Source organism: Lingula anatina, chromosome 1 (assembly GCF_051362555.1).
Source record: "Lingula anatina isolate TDL-2025a chromosome 1, LinAna3.0, whole genome shotgun sequence".
Lineage (NCBI taxonomy): Eukaryota > Metazoa > Brachiopoda > Lingulata > Lingulida > Lingulidae > Lingula > Lingula anatina.
The window spans coordinates 3,465,288-3,487,432 of NC_141767.1; the positions used below are offsets into that span (position 1 = coordinate 3,465,288).

The following is a 22,145-nucleotide window of genomic DNA, read 5'->3' on the forward strand; positions in this document are numbered from 1 at the left end:
TATATTTGAATAAGTTGCATATTCTTTTAGATAAACATTAAAGGGATAAATTGACACACTTCACTTAAAAAATTTAATCCAATCACAACAGCTTTGCCAATATTAGTTAGGGTGCGTAGTAGGAAGTGACGACACGGCCGTACGATTCACATGGTGAAGGAAGATCACACAGTGTATGCGGTTGCACAAGGGTTGTGAAAGAGTTTTGTACATTCTAAATTTTACGAAAATCTATTGTAGTTTACAATCTGATTACTCGGGTTAACTAAATCAACAAGAAAGAACAAAGATTTAATAGAATTTAGGCCAAATTTGGTCTTCTTTCTGAGGGCCATTCGCGCCATTTTGATAAATTGTGAATACTGCGAAGTAGGAAATTAGTCAGTGATCGAAGTTTTCAGAGACTCAAAACAAAACTAAGAAGATGTCTGCCAACGGAGAAACGAGCGCAGACAGGAACGTAGAGATATGGAAGATCAAGAAACTTATCAAAAGCTTGGAAGCTGCGAGAGGGTAAAGTTGAATTTTTATTCGTCCCAACAGGTCGCCACATCACAACATGTCCCAGTAGTTTAGCCATATGTTTTTCATCAGAAGTGAAGATGAAAATATTTCATAATTGCCAATCAAGAAAGGTCATAGATACTTAAGATCAGTCGCAAATATACTTTGATTTTTACATGTTAAAAGACTTAAAGGTTTTACAGAAGAAACGATGTCAAATGGAAGAGGAGCATGAAATCTGAAACAGTGGACTTTCATACTCTTATTTTTCACTGTAATTTGTCACAGAAAAGAGTGTTATACAATCACCCTACCCACTTTTTCTGATAAATTCACTCTCTGGAATGTTTATTTTTCAAGAGCTGGTGGTATTTAATCAAAATCGAATTATCGGTGTGGGGGCAGCTCTGCAATATATGTTGTTCCCTTTTATAAATCTTTAAACATTTTAACAGTCAAAAATTTTTCAAAAGACTTAAAGAAGTTAAGGTGGTAGAATTACTGTGAATGCCTTATTATTTTAATCTTGTCAAAATCTACTTACTATAAGTTGACATATCTACAACCACCTACCCTTTTGTTTACGTCCATAACAATAAAAACTATTGAAAAATGATCTGTCCATATTTCAAGGGTAAAACAATTTTCTTAAAGTTAGATTTATCAAGTATTGTTATGATTTTTACCCTGACGATATACTTTTTTTAAACCTAGCAATGGCACCAGCATGATCTCCCTCATTATTCCACCCAAAGACCAAATTTCCAGGGTGGCAAAAATGTTGGCTGATGAGTTTGGAACCGCCTCCAATATAAAGAGCAGAGTGAACAGGTTGTCAGTATTAAGTGCTATCACATCTGTACAGCAGAGACTGAAGCTGTACACAAAAGGTGAGCTAACATCCAGGTTATATTAAACAGAAAGGTAATTTTTTATGACTTAGGCATTACAGTTTTGCTTTGTTCAATAATTGATATAATGTGGCAAGGAGTTAGCTGAAATATTAACAGATGGAGTTTTGATTAGTATGGGCATCACATGAACATATTTAGCCATTACAATTATTGAAGGTGGTTGAAATCTTTTAACGTTTTACAATGTGTGACATTATCATGCATGGATTAAACTAAAGATCATTATAATTTATTAATTACTATGATCAGAATGGAAATGTAACACTATTTTCTACTTAATTGTCACTGATTAAACCTCCAAAATAATTTGATGAACAACTGAAGAATAAAATGGCCAAGTGACCAAAATTAAATGATCCAAACAAAACTGTTCTAAGAGTGAGTACGGCAAGTCATTATTTTCACGTGGAATACCTGGCTGGAAGATCAAATAATCTTTGTTTACCAGCCTAGGTCAACAAACCATAAGCTTTCAATATAGAATCCTTGTGTTGCTGTTTAATATAGTCACTGTTTTTACTATGTTCCTTTTATCACATTGATGTTTATGATTTAAAAGGTCATTCTCTTGATGCTTCATCGTTAGATGTGGGAAAATGAATTCTATTTCATCTCTGTAATTCATATATTGATGTTAAGGAATGGATCTTCATATTATAACAATAAAAAAGTAATTAACTTTTTTTCCGATTTCAAAAGATAAAAAAATTGGATGACTCAAAAATGTGTTCAATTTTAGCAATTATGAAGTCAATTTGTTAGATTTAATTGTTAGTAAGATATAAATTCTTATACCCCCTGTTAGTGTCACTGGGACTAAATGTAACAGTTTTATAGAAGTTGGTGTTTTTTTCTGTCCTTTCAGTCCCTCCCAATGGTTTGGTGATCTACTGTGGAACAATAGTCACTGATGATGGGAAAGAAAGAAAAGTGAACATTGACTTTGAACCCTTCAGGCCCATCAACACCTCCCTGTACTTGTGTGATAACAAGTTCCACACAGAGGTACAGCTCTCTTTTTCACATAGATATCTTATGAATAATGTTCTTTTACTATGATTTTCTTTTCATGTTTTAGTACAAAATGCAGGCAATCCCTGTGTTTATTAGTACCACCAGCGTGTACGCTGGCAGTACTCATGGTTTTAGTCCCGACCCGTCTTTTACAGCTTCGCCGGCTCCTGTGGCTCCGCAGGATGACATGTGATACAAGTCACCGTCATTGCTTCTCCTCCTAGACCGCAGGGACCTGTGTCCCCATCTCTTGGATTTAGGTCAAATATAATCTCAACTTGAACCCCCAGGTTTTTTTTGTCTCAGTCGGTGCATTGACCTGGGCGTAACACTTGTTGAAATGCACCCTTGTCAAAATTTTTGAAAATTCAATGCTAAATATCTCCCAAAACGATGGAATTATGGGAAAAATTTCTACAGATGGCTGACCAAAAGTCATATGTGAGGATTTCAAATATGCCCTTGGATTTGACCTTTGACCTTTATTTCAAGGTCAAATGGGCCAACATTTTCTAAAAATGGGAATTTTTTGCAAGAAAATTTTTATTTCAGCCGATTTTTAGAAACTAAACAAATCTTACCTATAATATTATGGGCAGGTGTTACCCTTAGAGTCAATCAGTGCATTTTCACGGCAGTAGCGGCCATTAGATGCTGAAACTGAAAACTATATATGGAACCGTTAATGCTAGAGACCTCTTCTTTTTTGCATTTTGTAGAACTTGTCAAGTGCAACACTGGCTGTGGTATCCTTTTTTTGTTTTTGATACGGCTTAGGCATTGCACTGTATCAAATTCAGTGGTGAAAATAAAATGTGAAATACTCAAAAATTAGCAGAGATACGTCCATAGTTACTATTGAACTTGAATAGGAAGTCATATACTAGCAATTTAACTGTGATCCTGAAATTGACGTTTGACCTTATTTTCACCATGAACTGAACTTTGCAAATTTCCCAGCCTTTATATCTCTAAAACTGGCTGAGATGTATCCATAGTTACTGTTGAACCTGAGTGGGAAGCCTCCATGTTTGATTTTATTTATGTCAGTTAAATTATTTTTTTTGGTATTTGTTTTCATTCTCTATTTCCAGGCCTTGACAGCACTCCTGGAAGATGACAATAAGTTTGGCTTCATAATAATGGATGGTAATGGGGCACTGTTCGGTACTTTATCTGGTAACACGAGGGAAGTCCTGCACAAGTTTACTGTGGACTTACCCAAGAAACACGGTGAGTGAATTAAGAGATTATTACAGAAAAACAAACATTAAAAAAAACCAGGGACTACTTTTGAATGTAGAAATGGGTTCATTAACCATTGGTAAGTTTGGAAAAATTGGTGTTTACTCCAGGAAAATTCATTTTTTGGTCAAAATCAACAGTCGTTATCCTTTTAACTTACTCAGTACATGGTGAGTAAAATAGTAAGTAAAGTGAACTTTGAATGCATTTTAGGGCCTGTGTGATAATACTTTTATGCATTTATAAAAAAGAATAACATTCATTTAAAGAGATGTATTTGTATTGTAGAGTGTGTGACAGTGAAATATTGAAACAGTTTTTAATTACCTTTTTTATGTTAAAAAATGGTTGAATCCTCAGGTCGTGGAGGTCAGTCAGCCCTGCGTTTTGCACGTCTTCGTATGGAGAAACGTCACAACTACGTGCGGAAAGTTGCTGAGACAGCAGTTACACTTTTCATCACCAATGACAAGCCGAACGTGGCAGGTCTGGTCCTCGCCGGATCTGCAGACTTCAAAACGGAACTGAGCCAGTCAGACATGTTTGATCCTGTATGTTAAAACCAATATCCCAAAAGTCCTAGCAACTCCTTTGGATATGGTTTAGTAATTCTGAGATAAAATTCATTTTGGATAGTTCTATAGAAAACCTTTGCTTGATGGCTGTTTTGTCCAGCTCTTCTGCTGACTTGATCATACTAAGGGTGTATTCCCAGAGATTTAGATCGATCCAGGGATTAAGATTTAGATCGACCTAACTCCCTGGGGATTCAAGCTAAATTGCAGTCAGCCGAGCGCGCACCATGGTCAATTACCCCCTTACAGCTTTCAGTAGGCTGGACAGACCCTTAAGCCGGCTAAGCTGACAGTAATCTAGTGAGACTCCCCACAGGGATAGATCGATCTAAAAATCTATGGAAATGGGGTGTAAGACTTGGGTAGATGTGATGACTGAGTCTGTTGTCTCAGGTCTCTTTAATGAGGAAAATTCCTGAGCCCAAGATGTAACCAAATCAGCAAAGAAGCAAAACGAAACTTTCATATCAAACGAGTAATGGTTCTCCATGGATCTCCACTAAATTAACCTAATTTCATTATAACACCAATATCCAGAACAAGTCTATTTTTAAAAATGAATTATGAATTATTTCCCACGTCTACATGAAATGTTTGATTTGATAATAGAGTGGGTTTTAGTTTTAGTTTTAGGTTGGGAACCAAGTACACTTAACACACCAACTGAAGTAATATTTAATACTTAATTAATATTATTTTGATTGGTTGTTCACTATTAATGTTTTAAATCTCCTAAGCACAGATTAAGTGTAATTACATATTATCCAAGTTACCATTTTTCTTTGCAGCGCCTTCAATGCAAAATCATCAAAGTGGTTGATGTATCTTATGGAGGAGAGAATGGTTTCAACCAGGCCATTGAATTGGCATCAGACTCATTATCAAATGTCAAATTTATTCAGGAAAAAAAGCTCATTGGTGAGATATTTTTTTGAAATGCATTGTCACAAGTTAATTTATGAGAAGCACATTCATGTAGTATGAATGGTGCAAGCAAGCACAATCACAACTACTGCATTAGGCTCCACGTCACAACTGTAGGATCAAGTCGACTGATTTTGTAGTTGCAGTGAATAATATGTTGAGTGAGAATTTTTTTACCCACAATTTTTCTGTCTCAAATGAACAATGCATCTGTTTTTAAATATCAGCCATTCTTTACATTTAAACTTCAAATGTAGAATTTAAACATCTATTTTGTTTTTAGATTTATCTTGTGTGATATTTCTTCTGCAGGGCGTTATTTTGATGAAATTTCACAAGATACAGGCAAATACTGCTTTGGTGTTGAGGACACGCTGAAAGCCCTTGAGATGGGCTCCGTTGAGACCCTTATCGTGTGGGAAAATCTTGACATAACCAGATATGTACTAAAAAACCACTCCACAGACGGTAAGCTGAAGTTGATATTGAAGATCTCAAAATGTTCATGCTGCAGTGGCTGTGAATTGAAAATCTTCCATTAAAGCTTAACATTTAAGGCATTGGCCCGCAAAAATTGAATTTTTAGTTCTTGATCAATAGTATTTTCTTCCCTAGTTTTTTGGATATCATGGTAGATTATTAGTGTTTCCTCTTTATCTCTTAACTGTACCATGCACATTGGTTTATTTGGTTTTGCCTAAGAAAAACATAAAGCCCCTGATTTTGCTTTTTCAGAGGAAAAGATTTTGCATTTAAAACCAGAGCAAGAAAAGGACAAGACATATTTTACTGATAAAGATGTAAGTAGTTGGCTGTTGATTTTTTAAGAAAATGATATCGTGAAAATATTTATAGGGGTATTTGCATTGTCTATAATTGTCAGAGAAGATGAATATTGTAATGGTACATACCTGTGTATACTTAGGATTACTAATGTCATTACTGTTTGTTATTAACTCTCCTGTGTTTTGCCAAAATCTAACTAAAAGCCCCATTGCGTGTGCAGAAATGGCAAAAACAGTTGAGATTGCAGAGATTGTATAGGTCAATAGCAGCAGTGAAATACTGGAAAGTTATTGGGAAAAATATCAGTGATTTGCAAGTCAATCTTCATCCTGGAGCTTTGATAAGAGTAATTGCTCATTTATGTCTGTTCTTTGTCTGAACTTGATAAAGGGACAGGGACTAGTCATAGTATCAATGGCAGGGACCTGAATGGGACCAATCCTGCTGGTTTTAACCCCCATCTTTATGTGACAAAAAATAAAACTTGCTTAAAAACCAAGGTAAAACCAAATTTAAATCGTGTTTTGCTGCTTAAGTGGCTGTGCATCATGCAGATTTGAAACTCTTTGGCTGTTGTTTACTTTGATCCAACGTCCCCACAAGGTCATCGTTCCTTCAAGCTTCAATAATGCATAAAATAGAGGCAAAAGAAAACACTGCCATCGGTGACAACCTGTCTGTAATCAGGCTGCCAGGAGTGGCACTGTTGTGTTACACACAGGAGGGCATTCTCAAGGCTGTTACTTTAGGATTAACGCAAATGTCATTAGTCGTTGAAAAACATTATTTCATTACTTGTGGTTAACGCATAACTAGGTCTTCGTTAAAAGGTCTGAAGGCATGATATTTTCATTCAGGTTTCCTCCTGTGAGACCTGGACATTACCTGAAGATGCCCGATAGCTTCTGAAAATTATATATTTTTTGTATGCAATCAAAAATTTTCACCATGGGATGTGAAATTGAGTGAATTACACACCAATGGCACTTTAAAGGAGTTGTGGTTTGTCAAAGTAACTGGTGTTGATTAAGGAAAATGGACAATGTTATTTTCAATGGCAGACATATGGTTCCATATCATCTTTGAAGAAGTAGATTTTGAGATTGCAGGAGACGTAAAAGTTGCCCTTGAATGGCACCTGCTACACAAGGTTGAGTAGAGGTTGATGGAATGTATTCTGTGAATGGGTGCAGACTCACCCACAAGTTTAAAAAAGGTTTTAGATAAGGTTATTTTGAGAGATTAATTAAGAAGTTTGCCAGTGAAACTTAAAATGTTACAAGATCAGATCAGAACTTAAGTATACTCAGTGGCCTAAATTTATTGAACTTGACTACATATAATCAATACTTGCCTCAGAAATGAAAATCTCTGAAGATGAGGTGGTGTTTTGAAAGGAAGAAAGAGAGTTGCTTTGCGGTCAACTTAGGAAAACAGCATGGAATTGCAGTGCGCCAAATCTCTGTTTAGATAATGTGACTTTCATTAAGTTTGAAGTAGACAGAGTGAAGGGAAAAGTTGACATTTCCTGCTATCTTTCCTCTAGCCTCGCTGTGTGGTACTAAATGATATATCGAGACAAGGAAACCCAAAGAAGACCATTAAAACTTTGCAGTTACTATGGTGATTATCTGTTCTTTTTTGCCAACACTCATATTCTAGTGTAGTGATACTTATTATTAATAATTGTGGTAGTCCCTTTACCAAGTGGTTTTATATTTTATATCAAGTTCTTTATGCTTTGTATGTGTTTATCACAGCGTAGGGAGGGGTTGTTCAATCCAAACTGTTCTAATATCTCCACAGTAAGAGGCATTGTCAACATGTTATGTCCTGGGTGATAGTAATAGACAGTTTTGATTAATTCCTTGAAAACAGCCATAAAGATTGGTGAAAAGAGCACCAATAACTAATATTTCCCCAAGGTGAGCTAGCAGGATAACATGAAAGCAAAAATGTCTGCTTTGATACATTTGAAATAAGGATGTCGCTTTCTGATACATCTGTACGTTATAATTTCTGATGGTCTTGAAGTTCTGTAGTCAGATGACAAATCATTCCTGGGTCATTGATGTCTGATCCATCAATATAATTGCCCACCAGTGGCAGTGCTCTCTATAGCTTATCAGATCTAATGTCAGAGGGGAATAAGTCTAACTTGTCATTTCAGCTGACATAAATGACTCCAAAGCACAATATTTTATTGACCCCACACCTATACTAAAGCTACCCTGTCGGCATTATTGTATTGGTTTGCCTTCATGACTTTTTTTTTCTTTTTGTTCATTTTAATCATAGTATGTAAATGGCAGTAATCTCTCCTACGTGTGAGTGCCAGAAAGTGAGTAGGAGGGAGTAAATATCTCCTAAATGACTAGAATGTTACTATGTTTTTGTTTAAGGTTAATAGGAGTTGAGAGCAGATAGTTCACTATCTTTTGGGAATACTGAAAATTTATTTAAAAATAAACACAACGTTTATATTCTGTTGAATAGGAAATGTTGAGAGGTGAGACCTTTTGACGTGAAAACTACTATATTTTCTTGTTTAATAGAAATGTCCAGGCTCAGGTTATGGTGTAAAATAAATCACAAAATCAAAGAGTTGGGAGGTGAAGATGCCACACGCAGTGAATTTAAGGCCAGCAAATGATGACATATCAGTAGGAAATCCTGATCTTCTTTTAGTACCAGTACATTAAGTCTAAATTTAGTGTATGTGGTAAGTTGTTTTATGAGCTCATCCAATTTATTATAAAAAAAAGCATTTATAATTTAGATGCATACTAAAACACGGGGTTCTATTGGTTAAAAAAAATGTTTCGGCAAAAAAATAAATTTTCCCTTTATTTTTTTTTATTTTTATTTATTGATTTAATTATTTATTATTATTTATTTTGTTGTTCATTTGGCTTTTTAGTTATCGTCATATAATAAGAAAATTATACTGGAGTGTCCATGGTGCAGTGCTTTTCCTATTCAGTATCTGAACAGTGGAACTGTGTAAACTTGTTGTCAATTGATCAATAAAGCAAGCATCCATCATTTTAGAGATATATTTGAAACATCACCACAGTTATGACAAAAAAGAAGCCACATACAAGGAGGAGGTGGTACATATTGAGAGATGGGAGGCTGCATTTATGATTTTAAGCTATGTAAAAAACTAAACTCTTAGAGCAGTAAAATCATTGGAAAGACCAAATGGTTTGAATAACAGCAATTTATCCCTACAGTTTACATAATTATGAATTTCTCTTCACATTTCTGCCAGTTTTTACTGTGACAGACATTTTTTCTTGTGATTTATCAGTTCAGAGGATCCTCATGAATCGAGAGAAAATAATTTCATTTTTTTTTTCTTCTATAAAACAGAATGTTCCTAAAAGTGAGATTCCCCATAATGATTTATCAGTTCAGAGGATCCTCATGACTCAAGACAAAATAATTTCATTTTTTTCTTCTATAAAACAATAGTTTTATGTGAATGATTAAAAGTAAGATTCCCCATTATGACCCTGCTGGTGTGGTAGAAGTTCTGAAATATATTATGTTGTCTTCTCTATGGCAGTTTCATAAATTATATATTAAACTTGAAATCATGATCTCTGCTAGACATCAGGTGAAGTAATTTTACGACCTGGTATGCGTTTCCAGTGGTATAATAGTAATAATTACTCAGCCTTTGGTTTCATGAATTCACCGATTTAATGGCTGCCACAAATATGTCTGACATGAATTGAAAATTGTCTGAAAAAGAGCCATTCCATGTCAGACATGATGTCTGGATGGTGTTAACAATTTTCGGGAGAACACTGCTTTGTACCACATGGCAATACAAAAACTTTTTATTTTTCAGTAAAATTGGTACAATCAATACATTCTGTCTGTTGCTAGCATTCTGAAATCCTGCATGCATCTTGAATTCATTATCTTTAAGGCTAACTCATCGATAACATTAAGAATTTATTCAGCAGTTGCAGTTATGCCATTTATCCCTTAAGTGTCATTAGGTGGGATTTACCGTGTTTTTGACAATTTCCATTATTTTAAGACAATTCCTGTGTGGTATTTTTGTTAAATTTGCCTTGTAGAATGAAACCAATTTGATTAATAGCAGTAAATCCCCATCAGCGATACAGATGCATTCCATTTCTATAGAAATATGAAGAATTCAGGCGTATAAGTAGGTTTTTTTTAAAAATCACAATCATCTTCTGTAGCTAGATCAGAGTAGCCCATTGCTTAAACAATATCTAAATAATTATGCAAGTGAACTTCAATAGATTAATGCTTGAATAAGGACTTAATTTCAAATTAAGCCTAATCATCAAATGAAAGTGCAAATCCATGTTATTTTAAAGAAACATTTTAGGGAAGATAAAAGAAGCTGAACATGATCCATACTGTCTATAGGGGTAATGAAATTGTAACCAAATTATCTTTTATGAAAGAACATGCGTCAGTGTTTCCTTGCGCTCCTCCATTTCACTGGATGAACAAGACTTGCTGTGAGAACACGTGAGTCTCTTTGTTGACACTGTCGTCAATTCTGTCTTGTCCATATAAAATGAATGCGATGGCACGTATTGATACTTCCTGCAACACAACTTGCGGAACTCGACTTTTAGGAGTTTTCTGAACCGCTTCCCAACAGCACAGTATATCAGAAAGTTCAGAGAAGAGTTCAGAATGACCATAACATTGCTAAACACAGCAAAATATCTATAGTTCATCAGAGTAGAGTGTTCCGCCAGGTGGTAAATAATTTCACCCCATATATGAGTTATCATGGCAGGGACTTGGCAAATAATGAATACAACAACTATCAAAACCAACACCAAAGTTATGGAGGACTCACTTTTCTTCTCCAGTACTTTAATCGGAACTCCCATGTTCTTTCTTGCCTTGCTGGCCTGGCGCAGTGAGCATGTTAGGTTAATGTTGATAAAACTGACCGTAATGAGAGGGATGACCGCATTGACCAATGAGTAGAGGACCACTGTATAGAATATTCGGTAGTTAGGGTTATTGTACAGCTCTGTGAAGTCAAAACTCATCTTCATAGAGCACCCATCTTCTGTGATGTAGTTTTCAAAGAATCTTGGAATATTGAACAACACTGAGAAAATAGTCACCCCGATTACCTCCTTCCGTGCGTGAGAAATGGTGCACAGCATCCTTGCCTTAGTGGGCCAGCAGATGGCAATGTAGCGTTCAATGGCGACCACCAGCACCATCCATATCGTGGACGTCTGCGCCATCATAGCAAACGGCCAAATTGACACCGCGGTATACGCCTTGTAATGTGAGTAGCTGTCCATTTTGAAGTAGTGCATTAGTCCCGGTACCACGTACATCAACAGTGAAGTTACCAGCATCAGGCTATCAGCTACAGCAACAGTTCTTAGGAGGAAGAAAGTGGGAGAGCTCCCGTTTTCTCTGAACAGTATGACAAAGGAGAGGGCATTGCCGATGAGACCAAATATACACATTGGTCCTATGATTCCAATTTCTATCACATACTGGAAGGCAAGAAAATCCTCCTCATCATTTTCAAAGTCATATGTACAGTTTGAAGAACTATTCATCTTGAATATTTTTGTTTTGTTTTTACTGAATCTTCAGTTATTTTTTCATAACTTTTGCTTTGAAATAATCACAGTTCTCCTTTATATAGCAGTGATGTTGAACTGTTTTCTCTATTTAAGAATATCTTGCTGTCCTCATTGTAGACACTTGACACCTTTAGATATGCTTCAAGAAAAGTCCCAGTTCCCAGATTCTCTTAAATTCAAAAGAAAATCAAATGAAGACAAGATCCACTAATATCCACTTGTCACTTTGAAAAGAGATCCTTTTTTCTTACTGAAGAAAGGAAAATGAACACTCCTGCGTTGAGGAAAATGTGTAGAAACATTGGCTCTGGACTGATTTCCTGATTCAGTGATGTACAAAAAACTCTGCGCAATGTGTGGTTCACTGCTAATGGTTCAGTTTGAGTGGAGAACTACTTGCCGCTGACAGCTGGCTAGTCATACATCACAAAACTATCCTAATCTCTTTGATGATCATCGGATCTCCTTGAATATTACCCGCAAAACTCACTAACCTGGCAGTATTTGGCTCTCCTCAGTGCCATACCTAGCAAGTTGCCACAATGAAGACTGACCCCCCTTTTCCAGCCTCACAAATGTGCCATAAGACTTTCAGCCAATCAGAACTGCTGGTTTGAATCCATTGTGAAAGCGATGGTCGTCTGCCTTTTTGTCAGTATATCTGGAGGATAAAACCCATAAAACAATTGGTTTAAGACATAGATCAAGTAAAATACTCTCAACTTGCCCTCAATATATAGGTATATCTGTGTGGGTGGGTGGGGAAAACGTCATATTAGCCTTAAGTGCCTTTTAAAGGGAGGAAAATTAACACCAAAATGGGAAGCCTTTTTTTCCATTCTGTTTTCATCTCTCTTTTATGGCTTGAATTGTTTCCAGTAGGAAACACATGGATTGGATCTCAAATAATTTAGTTTATGTTTTAGTTACATATTAAGCTGCATGTTTGAACATGGTGTTAAAAGGCTGCAAAATTAGTTGAAAGTGTTGTTTATGACTTCATAGATTCCTTCAGTTTATTGCCGTGTTGTAATGTGTGTAAAAATTTCAATCAATACCTCTGCCAACTGGGAACTCCTGCCAAAGAAAGCATCTGCTGCATTAGCTCGGAGCTCCATCATGAAATGACGGGGAAGCTGATTAAAAGGTTAACAAGGACAGCGGGGTCACCAAGATGTTGGTTCATGTGAATTAAATCCGACTGCATCTATCCTCAGGTACAAGCATTTTTGCCAGACCCACCTCAAAAACTGCAGGAAGTTAATTGGAAAAAGCACTTGTTCTCTGCATTTATAGACCTTGACAAAGTGTTAATAGAAGCTGCACACCTTCACAGTCAGGGGACTTGACTCTGGTCCTTACTCCCCGGGGTCCTCTCCAGGGTCCTCACCAGGCTAGCGGTGAGGAGAGGATGAGAACCATCTCCAAGACTGTGGGTGGTGGGATATGTGAAGTAACACAGTAACCCAGCCATCAACATTGTTCTCTCAATTCTATTTTAAAAGTTTTTTTTAAAGTAGGATAAAAATATCTATTTGTATCAACACATTTGTACTTAACCAGACTTAGAGATAACATGTATATGTAGTCATGAGCATTTACCATTATGCATATTTTGTTACAATATGTTGTAATGATAGTGGAATAAGTACGGATGTTTGACATAAGCACTAGTAATTGCTGTCACAACACCATCTCATAATACTTTATTATACTTCATATAGCCGTAAGCAGTTTTATAAGCCATGTATTATGTCATTAGTAAGGGATGTGTATGCTGGTAAGGAAGCTATTAAACATTTAGATCTGTCAGCAACACTTATATCTGCAGGTTGGAAAATGTTATCGCAGAGTTGGCTTTTGAAATTAGGCTAAGATAGGTTTATAGCTATAATTTTTCTATAGGGTGTGCCATGGTAATTAAATGTACTCGATCTATGCGGGATTTACCTGCCAACATGATCTTTTCTCCAAGGGGAAAAAAGCAATTTTCTTCTATTCACGCATCATTGCGTGATCGGTCCCTGCACTTTGATTCAATGTTTTATTCTAATTTTAATTTAATGACGCAGCAACTTCCTTAACATTTATGTACTTTTATTTCAGGTTTTATAGTTTTTAAGGTCTGATTTGGGAAATACTATATAAGGATATGTAGACAAAAAATATTACTTGGGGATTTTTCAAAACCTACCTTTAAGGTAAAAGTACTGAAATTTCTAGGAAAAGTAATGTTTTGCTGTACAAAGATAAATCTAAATTGTGTGCCTTAATTATTTAAAGTATCGGCACTTGCTGAGATAGAACACCCCTTTTTTGTAGTTTATGCAGCTAATGATTTTTTTTTTTTTTTACCAAAGAAACCAAAATAACATATTAGCTGATTTTATAAATTAACTTGGAACGTGCCAGATAAAACATTTGGGGATATCAGGTCTACATTAATAGTAAGTTATAACCTGTTCACACAGTGAAGGCACATGCTGACTGTGGAGATATTGGGTATTGACATATAGTCAGAGATGTGTTACCCACAGTTAGGACACACGATAGAATCTCTTCTGCTGAAGGTAATGCGTACTTGCTTGATGAGTTATGGAACTGGATCTCTATAATGTCCTTAATTAATGGGGGACGTAAAGAGATTGCGGAGAAGTGGCCCAATTCCAGAGAAAGTCTCTGCCCCTAAGCCGTGCTTGACATTTGGATGCATGGTTCAGAGGCACAGTGTCTGTTGTCTGGCAGTATGGATATGAAGATGAATGGTTATTAGATTTTGAATTAGTGCAAATAATGGAAGTACCTGGTAGGGAACAAGAACTGGATGTTGTCCAGTGATTGCTTGTTCTTATGTCACTCCTCAGCTCTCTAGATGGTACTAGGTAACTAACTTGTGGAGGCGGCACAAGTTTTTGTTTCTTGAAATAATGCAGTGGAAGTCTGCTGGGAACCATAGACAATTAAGCTTTCTCCTAGGGATTTGGAATGAAATGCTAATGTTGTCCCGGAGCAGGATGAAATGGGGATATTGGGAATAGAACTGGTGTGATCTGTAGAAAAATAACATTAGTGACTATTTTCCCAAAGTTTTTTTTTTCCAAATAAAAAAACTAACTTTTGATGTAATGTAGAAGATTTGATTAATATTTGCTTTTAGAACATGATTCAAAGCAACCCATGAGGTGAATGATCAGCCCAACACAGATTATCATTAGTGAGCGTGATTACGTAATTGGAGGGGCAATAAAAAGTCTACGCTCGGGAGTAAAAACTGAACATTTATTACTGAAACTGCCTGTTAACATAGCTTTGATATTGGCAGAAGCAAGTATTTGTTGTTTTTGTGGTGAAAATGCATCTTTTCACCTTTGCAAATGGATTTTGCATGTGCTGATAAATGGGATTTCAGTATTCAGTAATTTTGAGGAGTCTACGACAGTGTATTTTATGTTAAAAACAGATGCTGGGGTAGCGCTAACACTTGCCAATTTAGCCAAATGCTAAAATTGACTGAAATTGGCTAAACAAAATGGGGTTGATATGAATTATTTTAGTCAAATTTAAACCATTTGGACCAAAAAGCAATGAAAAAGTGGAATTTGGCTAAACAAAAAAAATTGCTAGCACCACCCTGGAGATGTATAAAAAGACCCACAAAACACCTGCATGGGAAAGATTAAAAATTCAAAATGGTTGCCAAATACCATAGGAATATACATAGTAGCATACATGATCTTACCTCATGCTACTGCTTCGGCCCAGTCATGCCCTGGAAATATGTCTATATGAATCCCTTCACTATTTGGAATATTGATGCCATTTCATCAATCCAAAATGGTATGTGATGGCCTTTTCATATTTTTTGTGTTTCCCAATCAGGGATTTTGTGGGACTTTTGTTATTCATGATGCTTTTGGGACTTCGTGGAAATGCTTTGTGAAAAACTTCTATTGCAATTTTCCCAGGTTCACCCCTATCTAGCCTGGGCTACATTGTGAAAATTGCAAAATACACTTGTTAGGATTCATAAATAAACAAGCTTTATTATCAGTATCATAATTTTTTACATGAGTATTGATGAAAAAATTGATATTGCTGTATCTTCCCTCTCTTTTGCAACATACCTTTGAAAGTAATTTTTTTAGGAAAGTAAAATTTGTTTTAGTAGACTGAATCAAGAGAATGAATAGATGTTGATTTTTTCAGTTAAACTCGTAGTAATGTTTTTGTATTATTTGATCTCATTTCAGACTGGAGTGGAACTGGAGTTGTCAGACAGCCAGCCATTACTGGAGTGGTTAGCTAACAACTACAAAACTTTCGGCAAGTATTCATTGAAAATCTAAGCCAAACAGCTCGAATTTGGCAGCTGATACATTTTTTGGGGGCAAATTAATGAGAAATTTATGAATAGTGCGATTCAAATGTTTTTGATATAACAATACTTAAGTTTTTAGCATTTACCAAATATTTTGTCTTGTGTTGCTTACTTGGAAACTACTTTGAATTCATTGTTATACTTAAAATGTTAATATTGGTTTGTTAGACAGTAATTAGTCCAATCAACTGGTAAGATATGAAGTCATTAGTATGATCAAACCAGGCGAATAAATAAACCTAAATTTTGTGAGTAATTATTAAAATATGTCAAAAGGACTGGCCATAATTTATTTCCTTGTTTTTCTGTAATGATCAGGTGCCACTTTGGAGATAATCACGGACAGATCGCAAGAAGGAGCACAGTTTGTAAAAGGATTTGGAGGAATAGGAGGTAAACACCTTAAGGGTTTTAACGCAACACACCTGGAGACCAGTTTTGCTTAATCATCACGTTACAGTTTAGGAGGATGTTGCTTAATTGAGTGGTAAATCACAATAAATAAATAAAAAATGCTACAAAAGTGCCCAGAGAGCATGAGAACAAAAATCCAGTCAAAGCTTCTCATTTTTCATTATAATTAATTGATGGATCAACACCAAATTCTAAACAGTTCCAAGTTAGCCCATTTCTGATGTTTCACGAAAATTTTTTCAAAGTGTGTCCTTAACTTTCTGAGTTATGCTGTTCATTGATTACCCAACAAAGGCAAAAACTTAACCTGGGGGCAGTTATAGATAAATAAATACTTTATAGTCACAGCTTGAGATTGAGCTCAAAATAGGTAGGACTTAAAAAACTAGATGCTCTTGCTCTAAAATTTTGACCAGCAGTAATAATTTCAAGTGTTGGAAAAAGGAAATATTAAAGAAATGCCAAACTCCTCACTTAAAATTAATCTGGACATCAACAAGTGTACTCTAACCATTCTCTGAAGGGTTGCCTGAAATGCAGGAATTCGTGCGTGCCGTACACTTTCCTTACGTAATGCTCACAGACGAGGAAGATCTAGCTGGTGCCTGTCTTTGAAGTTGATTGGAATTTCTCTACCTTGTTGAGTTTGGTTTAGGTTTATCTATGGTCTAGAGATTTTACAGGTTGGAGAGGCAGACAGTGTTGGGAGTGAGTATCTGTTTAGTTACCCTGAGTGGCATAGAAATGACAGGAACTTTGCTTAAGACAATTGACAGGTGCCTCTATGAGCAACCGTGATTAATTTACGTCATGGAAACAAAGAAGACATGTACCTAGGAAAATGTATGGCCTACACTAAAAGGAATTTATTATAACAAAATGAATAAATAAACTTTTTGCACCGGATATATGGGCTATGTGACATGGACACTAGAAAAATGGTGTAGTGCATGAAGGAGTTTGAGGCACCAGGTGCTATCTGTGCCTTAGAACTTCACTCATATTTTTACTTCATGGCAATATACACGCCCACATGTGGGGTGGCAAAGGAAGACAGCCGACTTCTGTTGGTCAGGTCATGAACAGACATTGGTTACAGGGGCCAGAATCGCCCTGCCCCCCCTACCCCGCCCCTTTCAAAAAAAAAAAAAAAAACTTGAAATTTGGTCCCAGGATAAAAAGATTTAAGTCCCGCCTAAATGGGAATATTTGGATGTTTTACAAATTATGAATGTACTGTATTAGAGTGATGCTTTATGTAAGCAGACTACTACAGGTTGAACCAGAAGTGAAGGTGACCAATAATTTTGACCTTAAAGCTCAGACCAGCTGCAGCACCCTATCTGATTTATGATCAAAAAGGAAGCAGTTTTCACATGTTCAAAAGTCATTGCTCGACCCATCCCTGCACTTGGATTCAATGTTTTGTAACATGCTGAATAACTTGATTCTAAATGAATCATAATGCGTCACTGAGATTTAAATGAATCATAATTCAACTTATCTTTCTGTCATCTTGGAAGAGGTTTTTACAACAGGTATTTTTTTTATTTGTGGTGGGGGGTCGGTATAGTATTTGAGGTTTAAATTTGAAAAATAAGTTTTCAGATTATTCAAACAAAAAATATGATTTATGAATATTTTCAATTTGGCTTCTTTATAAAACGGGGTTTTTCCTTACACATGCACCATTCCTATAAAATTTTAGAAATATTACATCATAGAGACAAAGATTTGACTTAAGTTATCTGTAATATGACAAAGATCTAAGAAGCAGTGCAACACCCAGGGTGTATGTAGTTAACTGGAAGCATGAGCCCCATGGATAACCACAGCCAACAGCAGCGTGACACCCAGGGTGTATGTAGTTAACTGGAAGCATTAGCCCCATGGATAACCACAGCCAACAGCAGCGTGACACCCAGGGTGTATGTAGTTAACTGGAAGCATGAGCCCCATGGATAACCACAGCCAACAGCAGCGTGACACCCAGGGTGTATGTAGTTAACTGGAAGCACGAGCCCCATGGATAACCACAGCCAACAGCAGGGAATATGCCTTGCCTAGATTGCAAGTCTTTATATCTGCAGCTGGTTCTGATTTTTAATTCTGGAATACTTACTTTTAAAGCTTATTAAGGTTTTAGTTGGGTGTAAACGGAATCTTAACATGCATTCTCTTATGATTGACTGCCAGCTGAACATGTTTCCACTTGATTAAATTGCTTCATGTTGCCTCTGTTGGTGAGGAAGTGAGCAGTTTACTGCCAAGAACTTGAGAGATTTTCCACTTTGTGTAAATTAAGTGATCAGTTAAAAACACATTAAGAAATTCTATGAGAATGAGGGCTGAAAGATAAAGGAGTGTCTGCTAACTTCATATAGAATGATTTTCTTTTTAAGGAGGCCTTTATGACTATTGCTATATGAATATGAAAGAACTATAGCTGGGTTGTGTATTTATTTTGAAGAAAAAAAAATAAGGAAGACTCTGAGAACACTGCAAACGTCAATGTAAATTCATTTTTCACATCATGTCAACTTTATTTTGGGTCTTTATTTCTTACCTGGGTGTGACAAATGCAAAATAGTAACCTCTAATCTTTGGAGATGGCTTTGCAATCCTTTTTGTTATTCAAAATACAAGTTAAAGAGGTAACAGTCTTGTTTTCCAGGTTGATAGATTTCCCAGGTGTAAAAATAAAAAAATTGTTCATCCCACACAAAACCAGGCATTAAACTTCACAATGCATTACATCCAATCACCCTGCTTACATGAATGGGCAGCCTCTCAGGGCATACTGCCTCTCTGTAATTTCTTTGCTTATTGGTATTTATTGCCTGTTTTATATGTAGTAAAAAGTGGGAACAAGGATATTAAGGCCTGCTGGGCCGGAAATATTTGGAGAAATTTCAAGAAAAGAGCGTGCATGAGATATGATGGATTGATAGGATTCATATGCATTCAGATAGATCTAGTTCAGTGATCTGCATTGTGTGGTTAAATTTGCGAGTGTGGGGTGATTAACTGATCTTTTTAATATAGGCTTATTAAAATTCCGATTCCTATTTGGGAAATATCCTGAATGAGAATGATTTTTTCAGTTATAATAAAAGCTTCTCAGAACAGTAAATGTACTGAACTGCAGTGGTTTTGTTTGCATGAACTTATGAGTTGACATGTACTGTTATTGTAACTGTAAACTTTAAATTACTGTAACAATAATGCTTCTGGTTGTGACATTTTGCACTTCATATATCTGTCATTATATCCTCTTTCCAGGAATCCTGCGTTATCAGGTGGACTTCCAGATGATGGAGGGCCCTATGGACGGAGAGTTTGACGACTGGGACATGGACGATTACTAAACTTCTTTATGCAACACAAGACTGCAGGACAAGACTGCAGGGGGGGGGGGGGGGGGGGGGATACAGAGGATGAAATAGACCCACATTTCTAAGAATAAGATGAACATTTGGAGAAGCACACATTGTTTTCACTTTGCTGTGATGGTGAATAATGTACCGTGTACTAGTCAACTGCCACAGGGCTCCATCTACACTGTCTGCTGTATTTGTGTTGAAGTGAATCAAGACTTGATGCCGAAAACAAAAAGAAGACATTTATCTGCAGGTGGACTTTTAATTTAAGAAAAACTGATTAAATTTTGGTTGTACCCTCAGAAGATAGCAGGAAGAAGATCATTAACTTGTTGACAACATTTGTGTTGAATACCCAGCAATATGTGGAATGTATTGCCATCTTCATTTTCTGTTCTGTGTATTGAGTTATAGCACAGTCAGAACTCATTTCTGAGAAAGCTATGTCATTCATATTTGGACAATTATCTGACAGCCTTTTCAATTATTTCAACTTTAACAGTATCCCAGCTTGAAACTTCCACTAAAATGTTGGTTTCTAGGCAGCAAAGTGGCAATACCAAAATACCTTCCAGTTGATTTAACTAGTTATGAGAGCAGAATGTTTATTTGCTCGTTAAAGAAATATTTATTTGTGCTCTGTGTGAGTCAGAATTTTCAAGGTTATTAATGGGATTTTCAATGCAAATCCCTTTAATTTGCAAATCTTGTCTAATACGGTAGAAGGAGCTACTGTTTATTTTACGAAAGAAATGCTTTTGATATTTCCAGAGGTTGAACATTTCCCAGTGACTGTCTGTATTGCTGCAGTCTATTTTTTAGATCCTGTCTATTTAACTAATGTCAGACCAGAAGGTCAGAGGTCAAGACCCAAAGGTCAGAGGTCAAGACCTGAAGGTCAGAGGTCAGGCCAAGAGGTGCCTTGGGGCTATAATAAAGAGTACATGGCTGACTTTTATTTAATGTTTTACTATCCAGTGGTTTGATTTAACAACATTTTAACAACTTACTGTCCAATGTACTGGTTACAAAAGGAAATGCAAACAAGTCCCAGTGGTGTTACTGAAAAATTTCACATCATTCAAAATTAAGCTTCTCACCTCTCAAAAAAAAACAATAATAGAAATAATAATAATAATAAAATTACAATGACAATAATATGGTGATAAGATTAGTTTTTATGTACAGACACAGATGTGTCTGTACATATTGCCATCACCTGCGTCTGTCGTCGCCGATGGCGATGGCGATGGCGATGGCGATGGCGATGGCGATGGCGATGCCGATGCCGGCGCCGTGCACTTTCCTTGTAAACACGATAAGTGGAGGGCAGTTTTACTTTTTGGCTTTATATTTACATAGCTGATGAATATTCATAAAACGCAGGTCAAGTTCGAAAATCAGCATGATCGAGCCATTATTGTAGAAGTTATGCTGTTTTTTCACTTTTCAGCATATTTTTCACATTTCCTCAGATTCAATTCTTAGGCATGTTAACAGTCTCATTATTAAACTAATAAGATACGTAAAAGTTTTTGTTTGACATTTCCTGCATCTTTACAACATTGTTAGTTGATTTTGTAAAAATGATGGTAAACTTGTTATTGTGTATTGTGTAATAAAGTGTCAAAAATGGAAATAAACACATATCATTGCAGTTTGTCAGATTCAATCATCCACTATGTTCAGAATCTCATAATAGAAGAAATTGGACATTTAACACTGCTCTGTTGATATTTTTCCCATCTCATCAATTTTCTTAGTTGATCATGTAAAAATGGCAGTAAACTGTTAATTTTATTTTATGTTAAAAATTGTTAAAAATTGAAAAAAAAAAAAAACATTTCAAAACAGTGCTGTCTTGTTTACATTTTGGCATTTTCAAGTTGTGACTTTGAAATTCCATGGGCCTGAAGACCTTTGCTAGTCACATTTTTATGTACAGACACAGATGTGTCTGTACATATTGCCATCACCTGCGTCTGTCGTCGCCGATGCCGATGCCGATGCCGATGCCGATGGCGATGCCGATGCCGATGCCGTCGCCGTGCACTTTCCTTGTAAACACGATAAGTGGAAGGCAGTTTTACTTTTTGGCTTTATATTTACAGAGCTGATGAATATTCATAAAACGCAGGTCAAGTTCGAAAATCAGCATGATCGGGCCATTATTGTAGAAGTTATGCTGTTTTTTCACTTTTCAGCATATATGCAACCTTGTAAACACATTTTAAGGAAAACCGTTAGGCCTATTGTCATCAAACTCACAGGAATGGTCAGTCTTACTAAAACGCAGGTTGAGTTCGAAAAACAGCATAATCGGGACATTATTTTAGAAGTTATGCTGTTTTTTCACATTTCTTCAGATTTCCTCAGATTTAATTCTTAGGCAT

The 22,145-nt window shown here is 36.1% G+C and overlaps 2 protein-coding genes across 2 annotated transcripts; one reads left to right on the forward strand and one right to left on the reverse strand.

Moving 5' to 3' along the window:
• The first annotated feature begins 114 nt into the window (after nucleotides 1-114).
• LOC106151134 (eukaryotic peptide chain release factor subunit 1) lies at nucleotides 115-20,710 on the forward strand. Its single transcript, XM_013524236.2, has 11 exons — nucleotides 115-513; nucleotides 1,219-1,394; nucleotides 2,284-2,423; nucleotides 3,527-3,665; nucleotides 4,038-4,228; nucleotides 5,041-5,170; nucleotides 5,489-5,644; nucleotides 5,912-5,976; nucleotides 15,831-15,903; nucleotides 16,277-16,351; nucleotides 19,655-20,710. Exons 1-11 carry the CDS (start codon nucleotides 425-427, stop codon nucleotides 19,738-19,740), a joined length of 1,320 nt encoding a protein of 439 aa, XP_013379690.1. The 5' UTR covers nucleotides 115-424; the 3' UTR covers nucleotides 19,741-20,710.
• LOC106151135 (FMRFamide receptor) lies at nucleotides 9,475-13,054 on the reverse strand. Its single transcript, XM_013524237.2, has one exon. It carries the CDS (start codon nucleotides 11,551-11,553, stop codon nucleotides 10,408-10,410), a length of 1,146 nt encoding a protein of 381 aa, XP_013379691.1. The 5' UTR covers nucleotides 11,554-13,054; the 3' UTR covers nucleotides 9,475-10,407.
• Nucleotides 20,711-22,145: the final 1,435 nt, after the last annotated feature.

Excerpts from the sequence above, each read along its gene's own strand:
- LOC106151135 (XM_013524237.2), bottom strand. The coding sequence starts at position 11,553 with ATGAATAGTTCTTCAAACTGTACATATGACTTTGAAAATGATGAGGAG.
- LOC106151134 (XM_013524236.2), top strand. The coding sequence starts at position 425 with ATGTCTGCCAACGGAGAAACGAGCGCAGACAGGAACGTAGAGATATGG. Across the intron at positions 2,424-3,526 it reads ATAACAAGTTCCACACAGAG|GCCTTGACAGCACTCCTGGA; the intron begins GTACAGCTCTCT and ends CTCTATTTCCAG. Across the intron at positions 3,666-4,037 it reads GGACTTACCCAAGAAACACG|GTCGTGGAGGTCAGTCAGCC; the intron begins GTGAGTGAATTA and ends TTGAATCCTCAG.